Source organism: Nyctereutes procyonoides, unplaced genomic scaffold (genome assembly GCF_905146905.1).
Source record: "Nyctereutes procyonoides isolate TBG_1078 unplaced genomic scaffold, NYPRO_anot_genome, whole genome shotgun sequence".
Lineage (NCBI taxonomy): Eukaryota > Metazoa > Chordata > Mammalia > Carnivora > Canidae > Nyctereutes > Nyctereutes procyonoides.
In genome coordinates, this window is record NW_026575040.1 from 19,317,109 (window position 1) to 19,343,733 (window position 26,625).

Consider the following 26,625-nt stretch of genomic DNA (forward strand, 5'->3'; position numbering starts at 1 on the left):
ATTATGTAAATTATTGTGCAAAGTGGAATGATTACATTTCCAGTAGATTTCTCAGTATCTGAACTACCACATGGCAATGGTGGGAATTCTGGAAGAAATAGACCCAGAGAGTAGATTCCCAAACTTGTCTCTGGATATTTCCTGACCCTGAATAACACATGTGATAGCAGATTCAAAACAGCTTAGCTAAAGAAAAAAGATCTGAATAGAGATATGAGTTGCTGCCTAAGAAACGTGGTTATGGTTCTTGTCCAAATAAGATAATTAGGGATCCCTGGGTGGCACAGCGATTTAGCGCCTGCCTTTGGCCTAGGGCGCGATCCTGGAGATCCGGGATCGAATCCCACGTTGGGCTCCCGGTGCATGGAGCCTGCTTCTCCCTCTGCCTGTGTCTCTGCCTCTCTCCCTCTCTCTGTGACTATCATAAATAAATGAAAATTAAAAAAAAAACTAATAAGATAATTAACCTATAGTCTCTACAATTTAACACTAATAATGTCCAGGATATACTCCAAAATTAATTGATCTATGAGGAATCAGGAAGATGGAACACATTCTTAATAGAAAAAGGAATATATGCTCAAAAACATGTTTAATACTTGACACATATTGTACCACTAAGGATTAGAAATCTCAAGAATGAGATAGAAACCATAAAAAATGAAAATTCTAGAACTGAAAAATACAATATTTGAAATTAAAAATTGAATGGAATTAATGGAATTAATAGAATTCAGATGAAGAGGAAAACTTAATTGAACTTAAAATTAGGTCAATAGAAATTATTTCCTAATTAGCAAACAAGAGATACAGGGCCCATGGGTGGCTTAGTTGGTTGTGTCCAACTCTTGATCTCAGCTCAGGTCTCAATCTCAGGGTGAGGAGTTCAAGCCCTGTCTTGGATGCCACACTAAGTGTGGAGCCTACTGAAGAGATAGAGAGACAAAGATAGAAAAAATTTTTTAAAATGAACAGTGACTCAGGGACTTGTTAGATAATATTAGACAGTCTAACATACATGAAGTTAGAGTCCTAGGAATAGAGAAAGAATAAGGAAAACATTTTTTTAAAAGATTTTATTTATTTATTCATGAGAGATACACAGAGAGGCAGCAGGCAGAGGGAGAAGCAAGCTCGCTTCAGGGAGCCTGATGTGGGACTCGATCCAAGGACCCCAGGATCACGACCTGAGCCAAAGGCAGACGCTCAACCCCTGAGCCACCCAGGTGCCCCAGGAAAACATTTTTAAAAGAAATAATGGCCAATTAAAAAAATTGACAAAAGATATAAATATATAGTATTCAAAAATCCCAAGCAGAATAACACTAAGAACCACCATTGAGGACATCATAGTCAAGCTGTTGAAAGCCAAGTATAAAGAAAAATCCCGACAGAAGAAAGAGAAGGAAACATATTACATACATAGGAACTACAATTCAGTTAAGGGCTGACTTGTCTCAAGAAACTATGTAGGCCGGAAGAAAATGGAAGAATAGAATAACAACTGTCAATCCAGAATTCTGTATTCAGTGAAAATATCCTTCAGGATGATGACAAAATAATGACATTTTCAGATAAAAGAGAACTATGAGATTTTATCATTGGCAGACTTGCCCTGTAAGAAGAGATAAAGGAAATTCTTCCAACTAAAAAACTAAAAAATAATAGATAACAGAAACTCAGATCCTCAGAAAGGAATAAGGAAATGGTATTTGGTAATATGAAAAAGATTTTTGTTTTCATAACATGCCTGTTTAAATCACAACTTATAACATTACTTGCAGGATTTTTATTATATGTAGATGGAATATATATAACAACTATGGTGTAAAGGACAGTGGGTTATTTTCACAAAAAGAACAACTATTTTTAGTTTCTGCCTACACATTTTACATTATGACAACCCTGCTCACATGCAGAGTCTGGACATTTAGATAAGGATCTGAGCTTGGGATTCCTGCCACAAGTTACCGCTATGCTTTTCCCAGGGCACCTTTTTAAAATAACTACTTAGAGTTAAACCCACAAAAAGTTAGTGACCTCCGCCCAACCACTTTATAAGTAATAGGTGCTTGTCACCCTGTTCTTTCTCTTCTTCACTCATGACCCAGTAGCGGAGGACTGCCCCTTGTATGGCCCATTGCTTCTCCCCATTTTCTTCTGTTTCTTGGGTCTGTAAGTAACAAATCTTGTGACTTTACTTCCTTTGTGTTGGAATAGTAAAATGCCTTCAATCAAAATGACCGTGGGGTTTTCACTTCCCCAAAGTGGGAGTTCAGATGCTGAGGAAGCTACCTGTCAACCCCATGTGGGTGGTTTATTCCTCCTCACTCTGCAGATCCTAATCTGCATATTCTTAATTTAATACACCAGCTCTGTCTCCTCAACACAGTTATGGACCTGGTTAGTAGGTACAACATTAAATGTAAGTGGAACAAAAAATTAAGGGTGCACTTTGTAATACCTAGATAAACCACTGAAAACAATGTAAAGAATTATAGTCATATTTTTAGATGAAATTCCTGAAAAAATAAAATAATTAAAGGCCAGAAAAGGAAGACTAAATGATCTAAATGATAAAAAAAAAAAGGAAGGAAGAAAAAAAGAAAGAAAAGGAAAAAAAGGGGAAGGGAAAGAATAGAAAATCAATAATAAATTGGTAGACCTAAATCCAACCTTATCAATAATAACATTAAACATTGGTGGACTGGGATCCCTGGGTGGCGCAGTGGTTTAGCGCCTGCCTTTGGCCCAGGGCGCGATCCTGGAGACCCGGGCTCGAATCCCACGTCGGGCTCCTGGTGCATGGAGCCTGCTTCTCCCTCTCCCTCTGCCTATGTCTCTCTCTCTCTCTCTCTCTCTCTCTCTCTGTGTGTGTGTGTGTGACTATCATAGATAAATAAAAATTAAAAAAAAAGAAGTAATTATATTTAAAAAAAAAACATTGGTGGACTAAGGTAAGTAGGAGACAGAAATTGTTAGAATGGATTGAAAAATAAGACCTGATTACATGTTGTTTATAAAAGATAAATTTCAAATATAAAGATAAAACTAAGGTGAAATAAAATAGACCCAAAGAAATATGCCATGCAGATAGTAAGCATAAAAAGACTGAAGTCATATATTAATATCTGATAAAGTAGATTTCAACACCAGAAAGTATTTGCAGACATGTCATAACAATAAAAGAGTAACCAGTAGGTCATAACAATCATAAATCATAAGTAAATTATAAAACAATCATAAATGTATACATGTTAGCAGAACTTGAAAATATATGAAGCAAAGCTAGACAGAATTAAAAGGATAAATAAAAAAGATAAATAAAATATTCCACAATCATAGTTGGAGACATTAACACCTCTCTCAGCAGTCGATGAAACAGCTAGGTTAGAAGATCAACAAAAACGTACATTTGTACAATATTATGAGCAACTTCAACATAAGGAACACTATTTCTAACAACTGCACATATACATTCTTTTCAGATGGACATAGTACATTCACTAGCATAGCCCATAAATGTATTATTTATTTAAGCATGACTATGATTATCACAAACTTAGCTTAAAAGAACAAACTATCTCGTAGTTTCTGTAGGTCAGAATCCTTGCATGGTTTAGCAGTGTTGTCTGCTTCAGGGTCTCATAGAACTGCAATCAAAGTATTGGCCAGGGCTGTGGACTTATCTGAGGCTTATTTGAGAAAGGATCCACTTTCAAACTTATGTGGTTGTTGGTAACATTCAGTTCCTTGCAGATTGCCAGACTGGGGCTTCAGTTTTGCTGGCTGTCAGCCAGAAGCCACCCTAAGCTCCTTGCCGCATGACCTTCTTCATATGGTAGCTTGCAACCTAACAGCATGCTTTTTCAATGCTAGCAAAGGAGGGAATTTAAGAATAGATGGATTATAACTTTATATAATAAAATGTCATGCATTTGTCACTTTTGCCATAATGTATTGTTTAGGATACATAGGTCCTTCCTACATTTAAGAGGAGGTAACATAAAAGGTAACACAACCTGACATTAGCAGGTGGGGATAATAGGAGCCACCCTAGAGCCTGCCAGCCGTAATATGTTGGGCCATAAAACAATAAATCAAACAACTGCAAAATTCACATTCTTTTCAAATGCATGTGGTACATTCACTGACATAGACCATATTAGGACAAGTCTCAGGAATTTTGAAAACATTGAAATTATATACAGGATATTCTCTGATAACAGTGGGATTAAGTTATAAATAATTACATGATATTTAGAAAAATCCCAAATATTTGGAAATAAAACAGTATTCTTCTAAATGATCTATGGGTCAAAGAAGAAACAACAAGAGAAATTAGAAAACATTTTGAACAGAATGAACAATGTAGATGAAAATATAGCAAGATCAAAATTTGTGGGATGCAGCTAGAGTAATACTTAAGGGAAAATGTATAGTTTTAAAATGCCTACCTTAGAAAAGGAATAAAATCTAATGAATGATTTGAGTTCTGATCTTAAGAAATTAGAAAAAGGGCAGCCTGGGTGGCTCAGTGGTTTAGCACCGCCTTCAGCCCAGTGTGTGATCCTGGAGATCCCAGATTGAGTCCCATGTCGGGCTCCCTGCATGGAGCCTGCTTCTCCCTCTACCTGTGTCTCTGCCTCTCTCTCTCTCTCCCTGTGTCTCTCATGAATAAATAAATAAGTAAATAAATAAATAAATAAATAAATAAATAAATAAATCTTAAAAAAAAAGAAATTAGAAAAAGAAGAGCAAGTTAGTTCCTAAGTAAGGAGAAGGAAGAAAATACAGAAAGGCAGAAATTAGTGAAATAGAAAATACATAATGATAGGAAAAAAATCATTGCAGTCAAAAGCTTCTTTTTTGAAGGGATCAATGAAAATTTTAAACTTCCATCTAGATTGATCATAAACAAAAGGGAGAAGGTACAAATTACCATAATGGGCATGAAAGCAGAGGTATTGCTATACATCCTATGGAATTGAAAAAGACAAAAAGGGAACACTGCACAACTTCATATCAATAAGGAATTATATACAACATAGATGAAATAGAGAAAATCCTTGGAAGACACAAATTACCAAAATTAATCACAGAAGAAGTAACTTGAATCTCCCTAAATCAAACAGTATATAACAATATATGACCAGGTGGACATTTTCCCAGGAACATAAAGTTTATGCAACATTTAAAAAAAAATAAATCAGTGTAGGCTATAGTAGAAGTGCCTTCTCTTCTAGCCTCTTTGGTCTCAGCTGTAGAAACAAGATAACAAAGGGGACGTCATCATTTGGAAAGCATCACAGACATACACGGTGTGCCGCAACTGTGGCCCTAAGGCCTTCAGAAGTCAAATATGGCTATCCTGCCAAGAAGAAGAGAAGCTGCAACTGGGGTGCTAAGGCTAAAAGATAAAATACCACTGGGACTGGTTGAATGAGGCACCCAAAAATTATATTCTTCAGATTCAAGTGTGGATTCCATGTAGGAACAACTAAACTCTGTTGGGGCATTTGGATCATCTTAAGGATTTCAACAGTCACACAATAAATTTTCTGTTTTGTTTTTTTTTAAAAAAACCTATCAATGTAATTCATCATATTAATATATACAGAAGAAAAAAATACATTCTTCAGTAGTAGAAAGTACATTTGGCAAAACCCAACGTCTGTTCATGGTAAAAAAAAAAAAATCTCGGCAAGCTAGGAATAAAATGTAAGATTGGTTTAACATCCAAAAATTAACTAATGTAGTTCATCATATTAATAGAATACAAGAAAAATACACGATCATTTCAATGAAAGCGAAAAAGCATCTGACAAAATTCAGCACCCATTCATGATAGAAACTCCTAATAAACTAGACTAGGGAGAGGTGGAAATATTCTAAACCTGAATAGTGACAGCCTGAATGTTTTCTACTTAAATTCAGGAATAAGACAAGGTTTTGTGCTCTTACAGTCAATTCAACACTGTACTGGATGTCCTAGCTGTATAATGTAGCAAGGAGAAAAAATTGAAGAAATGGAGACTGAAAAGGAAGAAAACTATCTTTATTTGCAGACAACATGATCATGTACATGGAAAGCCTTAAAGAATCTACAAAAATATCTGCTAGACCTAATAGGGTACAAGGCCATAAGATACAAATTCGGTGTACCAAAATCAATTATATTTTTATGTCCTATCAGTGAACAATTGGAAAATAAATTTTAAAAATATCCATTTACATAAAAATAAAACTCAGAGGGGCCCCTGGGTGGCTCAGTTGGAAGGATCTGATTCTTGATCTTAGCTCAGGTCTTGATCTCAGGGTCAGGAGTTCAAGCCCCATGTTGGGCTTTACAATGGCCATGTAGCCTACTGAAAAACAAACAAACTTAGAAATAAATCTAACAAAAGATTTGCAGGAACTATGCACTGAAAACCACAAAACATTGCTGAGGGAAATCAAAGATCTAAATCAATGGATAAATATGTTCATGAACTAGAAGATTCATTCATTTTGTTAGAGTTTTATCTTTCTTCAAATTAATTAGATTTGGCACAATCCCGATCAAAGTCCTAACATGTTTTTCTGGAGAAGTTAATAAATTGATTCCATTATTTTTATAGAAAGTCAAGGACATAGGATAAACCAAAACAATTTCATAAAAGAACAAAATTGGAGAAGTTATGCTACCTAATTTGAAAACTTACTGTACAGCTATAGTAATCAAAACAGTAGCATTGGCATAAGAATAGCTATATTGTTCAATGGAATAGAAGAAAAAGTTTTGAAACACATGCACACATATATATGGCTGGTTGCTTTTCAACAAAAAGTGTTAAGGATAATCATAAGGATAATTCAAGAGAAGGATAATCTTTGTACTGGAACAGTGGGTTATCTGTATGGAACAAAATGAACCTCATTCCTACCACATATCATTTAGAAAATGAATAAGAGCTAAAATTCTAAAACTTCTACAAGGACACATAGGAGAAAAACTGTGCTCTACTGGGTTACATATAGATTTCTTAAATGAGACTTAGAGAGTGTGAACCATAAAGGAAGAAAAATATTGAAATGGACTTGATCATAATTAAATACTTTTGTTTGAGGGGCACCTGAGTGGCTCAGTGGTTGAACATCTATCTACCTTTGGCTCAGGGCATGATCCCGGGGTGCTGGAATTGAGTGCTGCATCAGGTTCCCTGAGGGGAGCCTGCTCCTCCCTCTGTCTATGTTTCTGCCTTTCTCTCTGTGACTCTCATGAATAAATAAATAAAATCTTTAAAACAAAACGAACTTTTGTTTGAGAGACACAGGTAAAATAGGAAAAGGCAAGCCATAGATTAGGAGAAGATATTTTCAAAACATGTATTTGATAGAAGCCTTTAATTCATAATACATAAAGACCTCTTACAACTCAAAAATAATATGATAAAAACAGCCAGTTAAAAAATGGGCAAAATTCTTCTCAGACCTTTTAGTTATGAGTAAGAGCAATAAGTAGTTTTTCTTATGATATTAGGAATAATGTATTCCTAATGTATTGGCATAATTTATTTGAATGTCTTTAATTTTGATATTAACATCAGCATAAATCTATTTTTGCTACCAGATGATAGCTGTTGTCATGTACATGATTTCCCTCTGCATTGTATTCATCTGTTACTCAGTGTTAGTCTTTATTTTTCCATGTTGGAAATACGTATTTCATGAGTATCTGTAAATCATGACAGAAAATGCAGACCATTTTTTGAGACTTCTGTTTTGGGTTATGCAATGATAAGAAGTTGCTAGTGTGTTTTATTCATGGTGATTTTATCTTCCTCTGTTACCCTCAGAGTATACTATTTTTTTAAAAGCATATCTGCAAATCTTCTGTCTAGCTATGTGTAAGATTATTTTCTATTTAAGCCCCACCCTTCCACCTATACCCTATTTTCCCTCAAAACTCCTGCCAATTCATTTTTCCCCCTTTATATAGCTAGTTGACTGTGAATAAGTAACATGGAAAAAGGCAAAAACGGGGGGGGGGGTGACAAAACTCTGAAACAGACATTGTGGACTATCCAGGTGAAAGTGTCTAGCTGGGTGGTAAGATTGAAGATATGTATGTATATTTACATTTAATATTTATATTTGAGAGTACATAGTTATTAAAACCATAGATGATATTGTGAAGGGAAATGTTGAAAGAACAAAAGGCCAAAGGTAATACTTTAGGGAATTTCAGTATTTAACTAGTAGATTGCAGGAGAGGAGCCTAAAAAAGAGACCGAGATGGAGCAGTTAGAATAGTATGAGGACAGGGGTAGCCCAGGTGGCTCAGCGGTTTAGCGCCGCCTTCAGCCCAGGGCCTGACCCTGGAGACCCGGGATCGAGTCCCACGTTGGGCTCCCTGCATGGAGCCTGCTTCTCCCTCTGCCTCTGTGTGTGTGTGTGTGTCTCTCTCTCTCTCTCATGAGTAAATGAATAAAATCTTAAAAAAAAAAAGAAAAAGAAAAAGAATGAGGACAACCAGAAAGGGGTTGCATCATGAAAGCAAATGAGATTAGTTTCAAAGAGTAAGTAATCAGTAGCATCGAATATAGAGAGGACCAACAAAATAAGTTCCTGGAGAGTGTTGATTGTTTAAGCAAAATTGGTGACTTCTGGAGAGCAATTTCAGAGCAGTGGGTCAAAAGGAGAGGTAGAAACCAAATTCTGGGGCTTTCAAGAGCAGTGGGAACCGAGGAAATAAAGAAAGGGACAAGTGATTGGCTATATGGCCTCTGGAACCAGGTGCCTGAGTGTCAGTTCTTGCTCTTGCACTGACTAGCTGTATAGTCTGTGATGAGTTGCTATCTCTCTGTACAAAATAAAGACAATAACCATACCTATTTCATAGGTAGTTATAAGGATCCCAAGAGTTAATATATATAAACTCTTAGAATGGTGCCTGGCACAGAGTAATTGTTTTATAAGTATGAGTCGTTATTGTTATTAATATTATTGGAGATTATTTTCTTGGAAAATTTGGGATGGGAAGAAAGACAATCTAGCTCAGTCTGCTGGAGGAAGGAGAGAGGGTTAAAAATGTACTTATATGATTAGAAAAACTTAGGTCAAAAGAAAACTGAAAATATAAAAGGGAGAAGTGAAAACAGATGATGCAAGGTTCCAGAATAGGTGGGAGGAACTTGCACAAGGAGGAATTGGCCTCAAACAGGGCACAATACCTGAATCACTGAGGTTAGGTGCAAAGGTGAGTTATGATGAAAACCAGTATGTAGGAGTGGCCTGTTGGTTTTGATTTTTTTCAATTACCATTTTCAATTAAAGGTAAGGTTGTATGAAGAAGTGGGAGGAGGAGTTGGTGGTAGAGAATCATGAGTATTTGGGAGATTTAGAAATGGGAGAAATTTGACCACAGACGAGTAGTGTCTAGAGTCTTTTGCTTTGCAAACTTAAATATCACAAGATTTTTTTTCTTTTCCATGTATCTTGGTAGAAGGGGTTATATGACACACAATTATTTTAAACTGAAAGCACTCCATCTTATTTTATAAAAAGTCTTTGCACTCATGAGATAACTTGGAACAGCCTGAGGTCTTGCAAAGCTAGTCTTGAGAATCATTAAATTAACTATCTTAACCCCAAAAAAGAAAGAAGGTAATAAAAATTGAAAAAAATTTCAAAAATCTAAAAAGGTTAGAAATCATTAAGTTGGACTAAAAGGTTTTCTTTCCAATTCTTTTTTTTTTTCTTTCCAATTCTTTATTTCACTAACATGGTACTTTAGCTTTTTAACAAGATGCAAAAATTACTATAATTACTGCTGCCTAAGGAACCCTTCCTTTTAAGCATAGGAAATAATTGTAGGAATTGCTAATAATTGAGCAATCTGAGTTTGGGAATAAGCAACAATTATTATTATTTTTTATTTTAACAGTGATCCTTATGTGAGAGTGACGCTATATGACCCAATGAATGGAGTTTTTACAAGTATGCAAACGAAAACCATTAAAAAGGTTAGACTTAGCAGTATTCAAAAAAGTTTTAAATATACTTTATTTTTCTGTGACAAAATATAAAAAAATTAGTTATACTATGTTTATTGTCTTTTAGACTTTGAATCCAAAATGGAATGAAGAAATATTATTCAGAGTAAGTATTTATTTTATTTCAATAAAACAGCAAACAGATTTTCTCAGGTTAGAATGATGTTACCATTTATAATATTCTAAAATGTATTTTATATAAGAATTTGTCTAGATTTTTTAAATTTTTAAAAGAGTTAAATCTAGTTATCCCTTGATGACATGGTCCTAGAACCATTTATCTTATAAAAAAACATGTATATAAGTAACAAAGAAGTAAAAAGCAACTGTAAACCTGGAATTATCTTATTATACTTTAATTTTGATTTAGAGACTGTATAATAGTCTTGTTCTAGTTTAGCAGATTTTGGTGTTTTCCCTTAAAGATCATGTGATATTTCTCTTTCCCCAGTCATTTATTAAATAGACTGATCTGGACAAGAGATGATGAGGGCCTACCACTAAATAAATTCTTTTCTTCTTATATACCCTTCATTCACATTCCTGCCTTTCCCCTCACCCTTCCTCCCTACACATAAGAGCAGACTCCAAATAAGCAGTTATTTCAGATTCCTCAGGGTGGCCCTCAAGTTGACAACGTCTCTTTGTACCTATTTGTTAGAATCCTTGCTTATGCCAGAACCAACAACTTCCCAGCAGTGGTAGAGATACAAAATAGTAATCTCCCTTTCTCTGCTGGATCATTCCCATTGGTACATTCCATCCTCTAAAGGTCCTGCCTTGACCTACTTCTGGACTGACTTCTCTGTTTACCTGAATAATCAACTTTATTTTTTTATTGTTTGTTAAAGATTTTATTTATTTATTCATTCATTCATTCATTCATTCATTCATTCATGAGAGACAGAGAGAGAGAGGCAGAGACATAGGTGGGACTCAATCCTGGGACCCCAGGATCATGCCCTGCACCGAAGGCAGGCACTAAACCACTGAGCCACTCAGGAGAACAAATAATCAACTTTCTTGAAAGAGTTGCCTACCCCCTATCATGTCTGCTTCTCTAATGCATTTCTTAACCCACTCTAATCTAACTGACATCTGCATCGTTGGAATAAAAAATGCTCTTACTAAGATCACCACTGACCTCTGTGTTGCCACATTCATCTAATCCCATCCTACTTACATGCTCAGCAATGGTTGATGTAGCTGACCATGCCCAAAACACCAGCCTCTCTGGAGGCTTGTATGGTGCCACAGTGGATTTCAGTCAGAAAAACAGAAGCCTCTCTTCTATATTCCACATTTGAAGATTTTTTTTATACGTTTTGTTTTGTTTTAATAAAGTGAATTGGAAGGGAAGAAATTGCTGAAGCAAATGTCTGAGAAGCTGTTACTGAAGATCCAGCCAACAGCACCAACTAGAGTGCTTCTGGTTTTTCTTGTGTAGAGAAGGAGATCTCCCTTACTCTATTTAGTATGGCATGAAAACAGAATTTTAAATCAGTTTGGGAATTTTGGATTCTGGAGGAAATGGTATTGAGTCAACTGGATAGTCATATGGGGGAAAATGAAGCTAAATTTCTGGCTTACTTTCACCAGAATAAATTCCAGATTTGGTAACCTCTGGTTTTGATTGTTTCTTTGGCACAAATATTACTTAGGAGAGAATTTTAAAATTCCCAAGTGGCTGAGTGTTTTATTTATTTATACTTTTATTATTATTTTACTGATTTTATTGTGTTTTTCTTAGACATATATGTGTTTTCAATGTATTGAAGTTATTCTGTACCTCTTACTCTTTTTTCTTTCTAATATAATTGGCTTACACATATCAAATAATGTTTAGCTGTAATAGGGATGGATGTTTGTTTTGTTTCCAATTATAATGGGAATTAACCCAGCTTTTCTTCATTAAACATAGCTTTTTATTTTTTATCACATTAAAAAGGTATTCAGCTATTGTTATTTTTCAAGAATTAAAAAAAAAATGGACACCTCCAATTTTAGCCATGCTGCAGTAATAAGGAATTGAGCTTAACCTGATGGCTATAAAGAACTGTAAAGGTATTAAGGATGTCAGCAGGATGTAAAGTCTCACAAGAGAATATTCAGAATGTGTATAAAATTTTTTTTTACATACAACAAACTACAACAGTATGACCAATCCTCAAAAGAAGAGAAGTGCCAATCATAAAATAATGCAGACATTGGAGTTAGCAGAACAGCTGATACTATATTAAAGCATCTATTATAACCATTATAGTTATGCTCCATGATGTAAAAGTAAACACTCTTGAAATGAATGGGAAGATAGATATTCTCAGTAGAGAATAAAAACTGTAAAAAAGGATGAAATAGAAATATTAGAATTTAAGAACATATCTGAAATTTTTAAAATCACAGAATAAGCTCAGTAGCAGAATGAAGATGACAGTGAAAAGCATTACTGAACTTAAAGATAAGCAGTAGAAATGATCCAATCTGAAGAACAGAAAATAAAGATTGGAAAAAAAAATTAGTAGAGACTGAGGGATCTGTGGACAATATTAAAAGAGTTTAATAGTTGGGTCATTGAAATCTCAGAAGAGGAAGAAGACATTGGTGGAAAAAAATATTGAAAGAGATAATGGCCAAAAACTTTCAAATCTTTACTTAAAGAAGCTTAAAGAAAAACACAGAGTATATGCAAAGAAAACCATGCTCAGACACATCCTAGTCAAATTGCTGGAACCAAAGGTAATGGAGAAATTTTGAAGAAAGCTTGGAAAATGGTAGTGGAATAATGATTTAAATAGCAAAAGGTTTCTCCTTAGATGTTATGATGAAACAATATAATTAAGGTAACAAAGGAAGAAAGAACAGTCAACTCAAAGTTCTATACCTAACAAAAATATCCTTCAGGAATGATAGAGTTATAAAGGTATTCTAAGCTGAGGAAAAATAAGAATTTATTTCCAATAGATGTACTCTAAAGAAAATGCTAGGGATCCCTGGGTGGCGCAGCGGTTTAGCGCCTGCCTTTGGCCCAGGGCACGATCCTGGAGACCCGGGATCAAATCCCACGTCGGGCTCCCAGTGCATGGAGCCTGCTTCTCCCTCTGCCTATGTCTCTGCCATTCTCTCTCTCTTTCTCTCTCTGTGACTATCATAAATAAATAAACAAACCAACAAACAAACAAATAAATAAATAAATAAATAATAATAAATAGAAAATGCTAAAAGAAATTATCTGGGCTAAAAGTAAATGATATTGAGGTAAATTTAACTTTAGGAATGAAAAAGCGACACAGAGAGTAAATATTGGTTATTATAATATATTATGTTCCCCTCTTGCATAACTTAAAATATTTATGGCTGTTAAAAGCAAAAATTCTAACACTGGTGGTATTTATGTAGGTATAGTAAGTACTTATCACAGGTATAACATAAAGGAGTGAGGACAAGATGAACTTTTTGGTTGTAGGGCTTCTACATATTACCTCAAGTGGCTCAATATTCACTTTAAGTAATCCACAAAAAGTTAAGTAATCCCTAGTACAACTACTGAAAAATAATGGAGAGATATAGCCAAAAAGATAGTAATAAATAAAAAAACCAGCAAATTCATCAAGAACCTACATATATTAAATGGATAGTAAGGGATGCTATGAACAAATCTGTGCCCTTGAATTCATTAACTTAGATGAAATCAACCAATTCCTTTTTTAATTTTATTATTTTTTTAAAGATTTTATTCATGAGAGACACAGAAAGAGAGAGAGAGGGAGGGAGAGACACAGGCAGAGGGAGAAACAGGCTCCCCTCAAGGAGCCTGATGTGGGACTCAATCCCAGACCCCAGGATCACACCCTGAGCCAAAGGTAGATGCTCAACTATTGAACCACCCAGGCATCCCCAACCAATTCTTTTTAAAGATATGTAGTACCAGAACTTTAAGAAGATATAAATTACCTGAAAAGTTCTATAACTCTTAAAGAAGCTGCATTTGAAGTTAAAAACCTTCCAACAAAGAAAACTTCAGGCCCAGGTGGTTTTGCTGCTGAATTCTATCACACATTTAAGGAATAAATAATTCTAATCCTACACAGTGTCTTACTGAAAACAGAGAAGGGAACATGTCCCAATTCATTCATGAGGCCATCATTACCCTGATACCAAAACCAGACAAATATTTTATAAGAAAAAACTGTGAAACATTAACCCTCACGACCATAGCCATTTTGGGGTAAGTTTACAAAATTGGGTCCCTCCCATTCTGAAAGGGCCAGTAATTCATTCTCAGATTACTTCTTGGTATGGGTTTTCCTTTTCAGTTTGCAGAACATCAGCCAGCAAAACTGGGGACTTACAGATGCACGTTTTATAGGGTTAGAAATCCACATATTTCAACCCTCTAGGGGACCCAATTCATAGTTAAAGAAGTGCAGGAATGAACTCATGACAATGGGATCCATTGGTTATATCACCTGTCACATCATCCAGAAGCCGGATCCTCAAAGAATACTGGAATGGCCTACAGTAGGCACAATTGACGCACCAGTATGGAGACAAGAGTCTGCAAAGATGGGGGGCCAGTTTATTCACTAAACCAGAGACTTGGGTATGAACTCCTTGCAACAGAAAGGAGTTAGAAGTAGGAGTGGCCCCACCTGTCATCATTTCCAAACAAAATGGAGGACTATGTGCTTTCCAGCCTAGAACTCTGGGCTTTCCTGAGTTAGAGGTCTAAGTTCCCAAAGGGAGCACACTCAGTCCAAGGGAGATAGCGAGTCCCATCAAACCAGTCTTCAGCTGTTGCCAGAGCACTCTGGACTCCCTGTGTTTGGGAACCAGCGGGCAATTGAGGCTGTTATTTGGTTGAGCTTGCATGTATAGTCATTCTCCAAAATCTATCTGGATTTTGCAAGGACCACACTGGAGAATTAAATGAACCTGTTATAGGAACCACCCTTGTATCCTTTAGAGCTTTAGTAGTGGTATTAATCTTTGACATTCCCACCAGTTTGCAAGATTTTTGTTTGTATTTTAAACAGCTTTATTGAGATATAATTTACATAACATATAATTCACCCTCTCGAATTGTACCATTCAATGGTTCTTAATGTATTTATAGTGTTGTGCAACCATCAACAAAATCAACTTTTAGAACATTTTCATTAACCTGAAAAAAAAAAACCCAGGCCCATTATCTGTCATTCTTCATTTTTCTCCAACACCTGCTCATCCCAGGCAACCACCAATCTACTTTCTGACTCGTTTGCCTATTTTGACCATTTCATGTAAATGGTTTCACACAGTATGTGGTCTTTTGTGTCTGTTTTCTTTCACTTGGCATGTTTCCAAGGTTTAACCATGTTACAGCATGTATCAGTACTTCATTTATTTTTATTTCCAAATAATATTCTATTGTATGGATAATCACATTCTATTTATCCATAAATCAGTTGATGGACATTTGGGTTGTTTCTGCTTTTTAACTATAACAAATAGCATGTGGATATATATTGTCATTTGGAAGTATATACCTAGGAGTAGGATTGCTGGGTCATATGAGGAAATGCCAAACTGTTTTCCAAAGTGGCTTCCACTTTACATTCTCACCAGCAGTATATGAGTTTTGATTTCTCCACATCCTTGATAACACTTGTTGTTATCTATGTTTTTATTACAGCCCTCCTAGTGTGAAATGGTATCGCACTATGGTTTTGATTTGTATTTCTCTGATGGCTAATGATAATGAACATCTTTTCATGAGTTTATTGAACATTTGTATATCTTCTTTGGAGAAATGTCTGTTTGGATTCTTTGCCCATTTTGTAATTGGATTATTTATCTTTATTATTAAGTTGTCATAGTTCTTTGTATTTTTGGATACAAGTCCCTGTCAGATACATGATTTGCAAAAATTTTCTTCCTTTCCATGGGTTGTCTGTTTTGATTTTATTGATGGTATTCTTTGAAGCACGAAAGTTATTAATTTTGAGGATGTTCAATTTATTTTTTCTTTTATTGCTTGTGCTTTTATTGTCATATCTAATCAATGTTTTAGATGTATTACCTTGACCAGAGGGAGAACAGTTTCAGAGGCTTCCACTTGGCTTTCTCACTTTGAGTAGCTCTTATTCCATAAGCCATGGATTCAACGTGGTGGTGGTGGTAGTGAGGGGATCCAAGTTCCAGTGTGTCAATGCCAATTTTACATTGAAAACCAGGGAAATGACTACTGGGTGGAACCACAGAACCAGTGGACTCAGTACAAGCTGAATTTCAGCCAGGACATTTCCCCAGTACACCACTGGAGAAGTCTTTAGGAATTGACCACTACCTTAAGCCAGGGACTATATGTGTCCCACTTTCTTCTCAGGGTGGGGAGCTTCTTGACAGCAGGTAAGTGTGGACTGGTCCTAAAACCCCACCACTCATACCATCTGTGTTGGCTTAGGCCCTCTAAGAAACAGACACTCAGAATTAGATACACAAGAGGTTTATTGGGGAAGCACCTGTGAAGGTTAAAGAAGAAGGATGCACAAATGGAAAGAGCCTTCTCATCATGATGCAGGCTAATACTTGTGCAGGGAGGGGGAAAAGGATTGGTAGGAAGAGCCCCACATTGCAGCACGGTTCTGAGAAACTCTTACCCAAGCCGATGAAGATTTTCCCAGGAAAGATTATCTGTTAGGGAAATCTTCTGTTAGGCATGAATGACCAGGCTCTAGATCCCTGCTATGCCCAGTCTTTGGGAGAAGGCCAGGAGAACATACTGGATAGATTCAAAGGTGTGTGGTTATTTGGAGGCTATTGATCAGCTATGCAGGTTCTCTTGAAAGAGATCTAAATAGCTCAACTCTGGCTGTTAAAATTGTGATACTTAAGGTGCATACGGTAATCCTCAAAGCAGCCACTAAAAAATTAAAATGGAAAATTATAGGCAAAAAATTAGTAAAGGAAAGAAAATGAAATATCAATAAATAATTAGTAATTTTTAAAAAATATAAAAGGGAATAAAAGAGAAATAGAATAGAAATAGAAAGATGATGATCAAAAAAAAAAAAAGAAAGATGATGGTCATAAAACCAACCATCTCAATAAATACTGGGGAAAAAAAGAAACCCAAGATTCAACCATATGTTCTTAATAGATACACTTTGACTATAAAGACACAGGTCAAAAGTAAAAGGACAAAAAAAGACCAAACACTAAGCCATAAAAAAAGAAAAAGCCCCAAACAAACAAACAAACAAACCCTGGTAAGGCTGTACTATAACGTTAGATAAGTAGACTTTAGGATGAAAAGTATTACTAGAGATAAAGAGGGACATTTCATGAACATAAGAGGTCTTAGTCATCAGGAACATATACCTAATAAAAGACCTTCAAAATTATAAAGTAGAAATTGATAGATGTAGGGAATAGTTGAAGATTTTATCACTCCTCTCTCAATAATGATAAAACAACTAGACCAAAAAAATGTCGGTAAATACGTAAGAGATTTGAGCAACACTGTCAACCAACCCATTTGGTATGTATAGAAGACTACATCTAATACCTGAAGAATATACATTGTTTTTATATGCCTATGGAACATTCACCAAGATAGACTACATATTGGGCCATAAACAAGTTTGAATACATTTAAAAGACCTGAGATTCAACATGTTCTCTGAAAATAGAATTCAGTAATATAAATATACCTGGGAAATCCACAAATATTTGGAAATTAAGCAATATATTTTAAATAAGCCATGGATCAAAAATGAAATCATAAGGAAAATTACAAGCCCTCTTAACTGATTATTAAAGTATAACATTATCAAAATATGGGATGAGCTAATTCAGTGCTCAGAGACAAATTTGCACCTTTAAGTGCTTACATTCAAAAGAAAAATGTTAAAATCAGTGATTTAAGAGTGATCTACCCTAGGAAAAAAAGTAGAAGAAAATAAGAATAGAAATCAGTGAAATAGAGAATGGATAAAAAGTCAAGAAAATAAATGAAACCAAAGGTAGTTTTTTGAAAAGAATAATAATTGATATGCTATAGCTAGCCCAAATAAGAAAGAAAACTCAAATACTCACTATGAAGAATGAAAGGTACAGGGGCTCCTGGGTGGCACAGTCAGCTGAGTGACTGACTCTTGGTTTCAGCTCAGGTCATGATCTTGGGGTTGTGAGATCAAGCCCCACTTTAGACTCCAAGCTCAGCCAGGAGTCTGCTTGAGATTCTCTCTCCCTCTACCCACTCCCCCACTCTTACTCTCTAAAATAAATAAATAGTTTTTAAAAGAATAAAAGATATATCCCACAGACAATAATAATAAAAGTTAACATGGACAACTTTATGGCAATAATTTAACTTAGCTAAATGGACAGATCCTCCAAAAGCCAAAACTATATCAAAGCCAGTAGGAGTAGAAAGAGAAAATGTAGATATCTGTTAGAGGAATTTTTTTTTAATTTTTATTTATTTATGATAGTCACAGAGAGGGGGGGTGCAGAGACATAGGCAGAGGGAGAAGCAGGCTCCATGCACCGGGAGCCTGATGTGGGATTCGATCCGGGGTCTCCAGGATCGCGCCCTGGGCCAAAGGCAGGCGCCAAACCGCTGCGCCACCCAGGGATCCCTGTTAGAGGAATTTTAATTGTAATTAAAATTCAGAATTATTTAAAATTGGAATTAAAAATCTTACTATTTTTGATGATCTTGATTTTCTTTTAGAAAAGATGCTTGAAAATCGGTACTACTTTAAGTGAGAAGTATTAACACAAAAATAAGAAAGAAGCCATTTGTAAATGATAGAGCAGGTTTATATTCTTTCACTGTCTTTTATTCATTGTTTCTTTTACCATAACTTCACTATTACCAAATGTTCTAGCCAGTGTGACTTTACTCTGGGATCATAGACTCCACATTTATTTCCATCAGAACTTTGCAGATTTATTGCAACAACAACTAGATAAATCTGTGTTTAGATCAATGCTAATTCATCACAGCTAGAAAAGAACTGAAAACACGTGGTGATTTAGTATTTTCTGTACAAAGGACATTATTATGTGTGGTCCTCTACTTTCCTCTTTGTCATTTATATCATTATTTATACATAGCACAGAATGTTTTCAATTGAATGTATTCACATAAAATAGCTTTTGAGGTAATCCATTACAGTCAAAACTTGGCTATTGGGCATTTAACCAAATGGAAATTGTGGTCAGAAGTTGAAGGGAGCCTTTATGTATCTTTGAGAAAACATGAAGTTCAAAGAAAGTTTTTGCGGAGAACTGTTACTGGTAGATTAACAAACAGGAAAGACTCCAAATTGAAGTTAATGCTTCATAGCAAATTGTAGTAAAATCTACACTTAGAGTTAGCTGCTCAGATGAGACTAAAGGAGGCAAGTTATGGGAGCGAAGAACATTGGGCACATTAGGTGTGATGTATATTGTGTACTCTGTGTGTGAACACAGTGCATGAGCATCTGAAAAAGCTCACTCCATTCCTCATATTCCTGTGGTACTTGGTTTGTATCCTTAGTAGTCATACTCAGTATATGATACAGTGGACCCTTGAACAACACAGGTTTGAACTGCATGGATCCGCTTAAATGGCAGATTGTTTTTCTTTTTTTATAAATACGGTACAGTACTATAAGTGTATTTCTCTTCCTTATGATTTTCTTAATAATATTTTCTTTCCTCTAACTTATTTTAAGAATGTATTTAATATATATAACATACACAATAAACAATAAGCACACTATCTTGATTTATGTTTATCTGTAAGACACTGGTTAACAGTAGACTATTAGCAGTTAAGTTTTGGGGGAGTTCAACATTATACACAGATTTTCAACTGTACCCCTGGCCCCCATATTGTTCAAGGGCCAACTGTATTTACATAATGTATCTATGTTCATGCATATGATCTGTAGGGAAACACGGATCTAAAAATATGGGAAAACAGGGTCCTCTCTGTTGTGCATACTATACCATCCTGGGTGAACTCTGTGTCTTGAGTCTGAGGAGCCCCTTTGCTGAGCATATTACTTGTTTGTCATAGTTGGCTTTTCAAAGTGGTAAAATTTTCTTTTTTTCTACCTGCCTAGTAGAGACCCTGGTTCTGGAAATTTGGATAAAACAGTTATTGATATATGAAATATATATATAATGAATTATATATGTTTTAAGAGAAATAAAATCAGCTATAATTTAATTACTATAAAAATGCCACTGTGCGATTTTCTGGTATTATTTCCTATGTGTTTTTATCCATATATTTATACTCTTCTACCTCTACATACACACACAAAATTGGTGTTTTGAGAGAGTTTGAGAGAGAGTTTTCTATATTTGTTTCCAGGTACTTTGGTGGTGCTTGCTATTGAGATGCCCACAGCCCCTCAACAAAGCTCACTGTCTCCTGTGGACCCCAATGAACATGTTTCTCAAAATAAGTGCCAGTGTACTGAGCATTATGAAAGGGGAAACACCAGATTCTAGGAAGTATCAGGGAGATATTAGGAAATTTAGCCCCTCTGATGAAGTGTACTTAGGGTGCTTTTGGTTTCAAGTAATAGATTGATGCAACAACTCATATTGGCTTAACCAATAAGCACACTTATTATCTCTAATCATAAAAATCATACATAGAGGAATGTAGGTGACCACAGCAGCTGAACAGTCATGTGTGACCCAGCCTCTCTGGGATTCTCTTGGCTTTCTCTCCAGGTCACAAGATGCTTGCAGCAGTTCCAAACATCATAGCCTCACACAATGATATCCATAGGTAGAAAAAGGAGCATTTTCCCCCCATGCATCTCTTTTAAAAAGGGAAGCATCCTTTCTGAAAGGTCTTCCAGGAGACTTTGAGATTCTTACCTCTTGGGGCTAGAATTGTGTCATTTATTATTTCTAACCCAGTTTTTGGTATGGAGAATGGAATTACAAGGCTTAGAAGAATCAGGATTCAGCCCCTGGGGGTGGGGAGTGGCCATCTATCCCTGACATACATTGTCATTATCATCCACTATTTGAATAAAATCAGAATTCTTTTAGATAGGAAGAAGAAATGGGGGACATCCCATTAATAAAGCACTGAATAAATTATGGTACAGCCATACAATGAAATCCTCATCAGCTATTTGAGAAGAAACATGTATATGTATTAATAAGAGTATTAGTTTCAAAATATACTAGTGAAGGAGCAAAGGCACAGAACATTGTATGATGTATCTATTTGTGTAAAGACAGAAACAAAAAAATGCTTTCTCATATGCTGGTATTTGCATAAAATATTTCTAGAAGGACCTAAGAAACCACAGTATTTTCTCTGAGGATGGGACAAGAATAAGAAAATTTTAATTTACTGTATCTTTTTTACTGTTTGGATATTTCCATGACCATGTATCTATATTTTTATATTTGTTGATGAAAATAACTATATAGAGAAAGCAGACATAAAACATGTAAATAAAAATGCCAAGATACTTTCTATTTATATAATGCTTTATGCTTGTCAAAATACGTTTCTGGGGCACCTGGATAGCTCAGTCAGTTAAGCATCCGACTCTTGATTTCAGCTCAAGTCGTGATCTCAGTGTTGTGAGATCGAGCCCTGTTTTGGGCTCCATGCTGGGCATGGAGCCTGCTTAAGATTGTCTCTCTCCCTCTGCTCCCCCACTTGCCCTTTCTCTCTAAAAAGAGAGAGAGAGGGGATCCCTGGGTGGCTCAGCGGTTTGGCACCTGCCTTCGGCCCAGGGCGCGATCCTGGAGTCCCGGGATCGAGTCCCATGTCGGGCTCCCGGCATGGAGCCTGCTTCTCTCTCCTCCTGTGTCTCTGCCTCTCTCTCTGTGTCTATCATAAATAAATAAATAAATCTTTAAAAAAATAAAATAAAATAAATAAAGAGAGAGAGAGAGAGAGAGAAAATAAAAATACCTATCTAATTCATTTAACATTTAACACAGTGTTATTTTAAAATGGACTTAGGACATACATCCACATAAAAACTTGTATGTGAATGTTCATAGCATCATTAATCATTATGGTCAAAAAGTAGAAACAACCCAAATGGCTATCAACAAATGGATGGATGCACAAAATGGGATTTATACAAACAATGGGGTATTTTTCAGCTGTAAGAAGAAATGAAGTACTGATGCATACTACAACATGGGTGAATCCCAAGAAAGTAGCAAGAAGCCAATTACAAAAGACCACATATTATACAATTCCACTTACATTAAATGTCTAGAATAGATGAATTCTCTAGAGACAAAAAATAGATTGGAGGTGGTCTGAGACTGGAGATCTTGAGGGGGAATTAGGAGTGACTGCTAATGGGCGTGGGGTTTCTTTTTGAGGTGATGAAAATGTTCTAAAATCATGACAGTTGCACACTTTATGAAAATATTAAAAACCATTAAATTGTACGCTTTCAATGGGTCAATCATATGGTTTGTGAAATATATCTCAATAAAGCTACTTTTTGAAATGTACCTGCATTGTTTTTTTCCCTGCATCCACCAGTAGAATTTCCGGGAACATTACTTCAGATTCCTTATGAACACTGTAGACTAAATCGACATTTACCAATACTTTGATTCTTCTTCAAATTTTTGGTTACTCCTCTGGCAATTTTTTTTCTCTATCATTTTTTGCATTTATAGACTTACATGCTAATTTTTTCCCCAAAAAATCCATCACTAGCATTTTAGTTTTTGCTTCTTCTGCTTTCACCTTTCCTGTAAATATGACCCTGTAAACTCTTTTTGTGTGACCATAGCTTTACTTCTAATAAATTTCTAAGAATTATCTCATAAAAAAATTCACACATAGCTTTAAAATGAGATCACATAAAGGGGCTCATGATAGAAAATGACAGACTCTGGCGCCCCTCTCTCTCTTGCTATTCCCGCTTCCCAGGAGAAACCACTTTTTAACTGTTTCTGTTTGTTATGCTGACCGTTATTCCCATATCGCTGAACAGCTCACACATCCATGTTCCAAACTGACTTCAAGCCATGACAGATGAATAAATAGCCAGCTTATGTTTGGCCAGTAGTTTGGTCCCTCATGGGATTCTAGGTTGAAAATAATTTTTCCTCAGAAGCTTGAAGACATCCAAAAAAAAAAGAAGAAGCAGCAGCAGCAGCTTGGAAGCATGGCTTCATGATAACATTGTTGTCTATCATGCTGCTGCTGAAAAGTCTGATTCTTATTCTTTTAGGGGTGATTCTTTTCTCTTTCTCTGAAATATTTGATAGTTATTCTAGTGTTTTAAAATTTCACAGGGATATGCCTTGTGTGTACAGTTCTAAATTCATTGTGTTGGGCCGTTGATAAACATTTCAATTTAAAGACTACTGGTTCCTTAAAGCTCTGAACATTTGTGTAAGTAATTGTTTTAATAATTTTCTTCCCAAATTATCATTTGAGGATTCCAACTGGTTGGATTCAGTCACCTAGACTGATTCTTCCTCAACCAGAATTCTTCATGTGAACCAGAGAACACAGAAAATGGTTTGACTGACTGTTTTCTCATGCCTTTCAAGGGTGATCTTACCCAGTACCATGCTAGATACAGAGAGAAATTAACTATGTTATATACAGTAAATGTCTTAAGATATAGGGGTCAGAAAACTTATTTTTTTTTGGAGGTTTTATTTATTTGAGAGAGAGAGAGAGAGTGCAAGAGCAGGGGGAGAGGGGCAGAGGGAGAGAAAGAAGCAGACTTCCCACTGACAAGGGACCCTGATGCGGGGCTTGATCCCAGGACCCTGAGATCAAAGTCAGATGCTTAACCAACTGAGCTACCCAGGTCCCCCTAGCCAACTTTTTTATAAAAGAGACAGATAGTAAATACTTTAGTTTATGGGCCTATTATGTAGCTCCTTATATATCCACTTAAAATGTAACCATTTTAAAATTTTAAAATATTACTATTTCATGGGCTGTTTAAAAAAAAAAGCAAAAAATAAAAAAAAATTAATTTTTTTTTTTTTTTAAAAGCAGGTGGCTAGGGATCCCTGGGTGGCGCAGCGGTTTAGCGCCTGCCTTTGGCTCAGGGCGCGATCCTGGAGATGCGGGATCGAATCCCACGTCGGGCTCCCGGTGCATGGAGCCTGCTTCTCCCTCTGCCTATGTCTCTGCCTCTCTCTCTCTCTGTGTGCCTATCATAAATTAAATAAAATAAAAATTATTAAAAGCAGGTGGCTGGCTGGGTTTGGCCAGCAGCCATAGTTTTCTCAACTTCTACTTTAGGGCACTAGGGTTCAGTTTTTTCACTGAATTCTGAGGATTCAGAAAATCCTTTTTTATTTCCTCTCATACTTTCTCCAATTTAGCTTATTGTTCTTTTGAGAGATTCTTTGCAAATTTACCTTACGTTGTTTATATTTGAATTCAATGGTCATTTTTATTTCCAACGCCTCTTTGTTCTCTACTTGTTCCCTCTTTATAGTCTCCTGTTTTGCTTTATGGATTCAGAACTTTCTCAAATATTTCTATTTATACTTTTTAAAAATGTCTTCTGTTATTTCCTAAATCATTTGTTTTTCCTTTAGGGACAGTTTTTCTGTTTGTACCTCTGTGATCTTTGGTAATCTAATCATACTAAAAGGTGATACAATAGGAAACATCACCTATTCTATACATACAAGGCGTAAACATTCAGCAATTACATGTTACATTTTTAGCGTCCATTTAAGTTTTACATATTAAAACTGGTGGTTGCCTTTTCGTAAAACCTCTAGCTGAAATCAGATGCAAAGAGAAGCTGATGATGTGGGTGTCTGACCATCCAGAGGTCAAGTGTTATATGAGCATTCTCATTAGAGAGATTGCATTATTTTGAGTTTTCAGCCTCTGCTCTGCTTACTGCTTTCATCCCTACCTCATCTATCCAATGGGGAGTTGTTGAAATTGCCCACTTGCTGATGGCCCTCATTATCTTTGCTGTAATGGTTTTATACCTCTTATGAACTCCTTTACTATTACTTAAATGGGATCTCAGGAGGGGGAGGGTAAATATTCATGTTCAGGCTGTCATTTTGAATTAGTATTCTCACCACACATGTTAAATTGTATTGTTGCACTTATTGTGTGTCTCAGATACAGGAAACAACATCATATGTCATTTATGGTATTTCAGTAGGGAAATAGCACATGTCCTCTATTAACTTTGATAAAAAGGAAGATTGTAGTGTTGTAATAGCCGAAACAGAGAAGTACAAGTGACTGGTGTGGTAAGGCTTTAAGGAGGATTTGACATCTGAACTAAGGCTTGAACATAAAGTAGAGAAGGTGTTTCAAGTGGAGACTTCAGCATGTACTGAAGTACAGTAAGTGGTGAGTTGTCTGTTTCTAAAGTCATTAGAACACAGTATATATGTATATTTGGGTTGGCAGGTGGACAGTTGTTGGAGACAAGGCTGGACAGGCAAATTGGACTCAGATCATGAGGGATCATTCCGTGCTCTTTGGATTTCATTGTTTAGGCCATTGGGAACAACTTTTGAGTAGATCAGTAAAGATAGCCTAGACAGTCTTTTAGGTAAGTCAATCCACTTACAGTAGGAAAAATAAAAAGATACGATAGTTGATGTAGCAAATCCTGTTAGGAAGCTAAATTAAATGCTAAACCAGGACAGCAGAGGCCTTATTAGATCAGCTATTATACCTATTTTCTTAGCAATATTTGTCAAACTTCTACAGTATCTGCCAGGTACTTTGATAGACACTGAGACTTTTGATTTTTTTCCTCAAAATGTTTTTCATGGCCTTTCTCCCTTCCTTTTTTCACTGAGACCATCTCAGGCAAAGCTCTCATGCACACTTCATGCTTGAGTCCCTAGAACCACAGTCCCTATGGACTCCAGGGTTTCTCTCCAGCCCAATTTATTTTGTGTATCACTGACAAAATAATATTACATATGATCTACATCATGTCATTTTTCCTTTAAAAGGTTCATTTTCTTCCCTACCTATCAAGTCATAACTTCTTTTCTGGATTTCAGTATCCTCGGCCTTGCTGTAGCCTAAGTAATCAAAGTTTTTTGCCAGTTTCTAATACAAAAATGTTATCACTTTGATCTCCTGAGAGCATGCTCATTCTGCCCCCATGTCTTTCCTCATGTGATCTCCTTGCTGTGACTGTTCTGTATATTTTCTTATTCAAATTCTTCCCATAATTAAGTTTCATCTCCTCCCCAAATTCCTCTATATCTTCTTAGAAAAGATTATTGTCTTACACTACTTTTCTATTCCCATGGTGTCTCACCCTTGACTGGGGCTTCCATCCCCATTGTTGCTCCATGGTCACAATGTGACTGTAAGAGAGCCAGCTGTCTTAACCAAGGCAGGAAGAGAAATGCAAGGGCAGAAGGGACATCTCTCTCAGCTGAGTCAGCTTCATTTAAAGACCTCTCCCAGAAGCCCATCCAATGACTGCCAGTAGGTTGGCCTCTGGTTGTTTCTGGATGTAAGGAAACCATTTTTAGATAGACATATTCAGAATGCCAATGTTGAACAAGTCCAGAAGGCACTATTTGTAGAGAAAATAATACATAAAATAGAATGGAGCATTTGCTATTT

The 26,625-nt window shown here is 35.9% G+C and overlaps 1 protein-coding gene across 1 annotated transcript in view; it reads left to right on the forward strand.

The window, feature by feature from the left end:
- Positions 1 to 26,625, forward strand: part of NEDD4 (NEDD4 E3 ubiquitin protein ligase) — a 124,330-nt gene that overhangs the window by 15,922 nt on the left and 81,783 nt on the right. The window contains exons 3-4 of the mRNA XM_055319861.1: positions 9,929 to 10,007; positions 10,105 to 10,143. Of these exons, the coding sequence (XP_055175836.1) occupies positions 9,929 to 10,007; positions 10,105 to 10,143 (118 nt within the window). The remainder of the gene's footprint in view (positions 1 to 9,928; positions 10,008 to 10,104; positions 10,144 to 26,625) is intronic.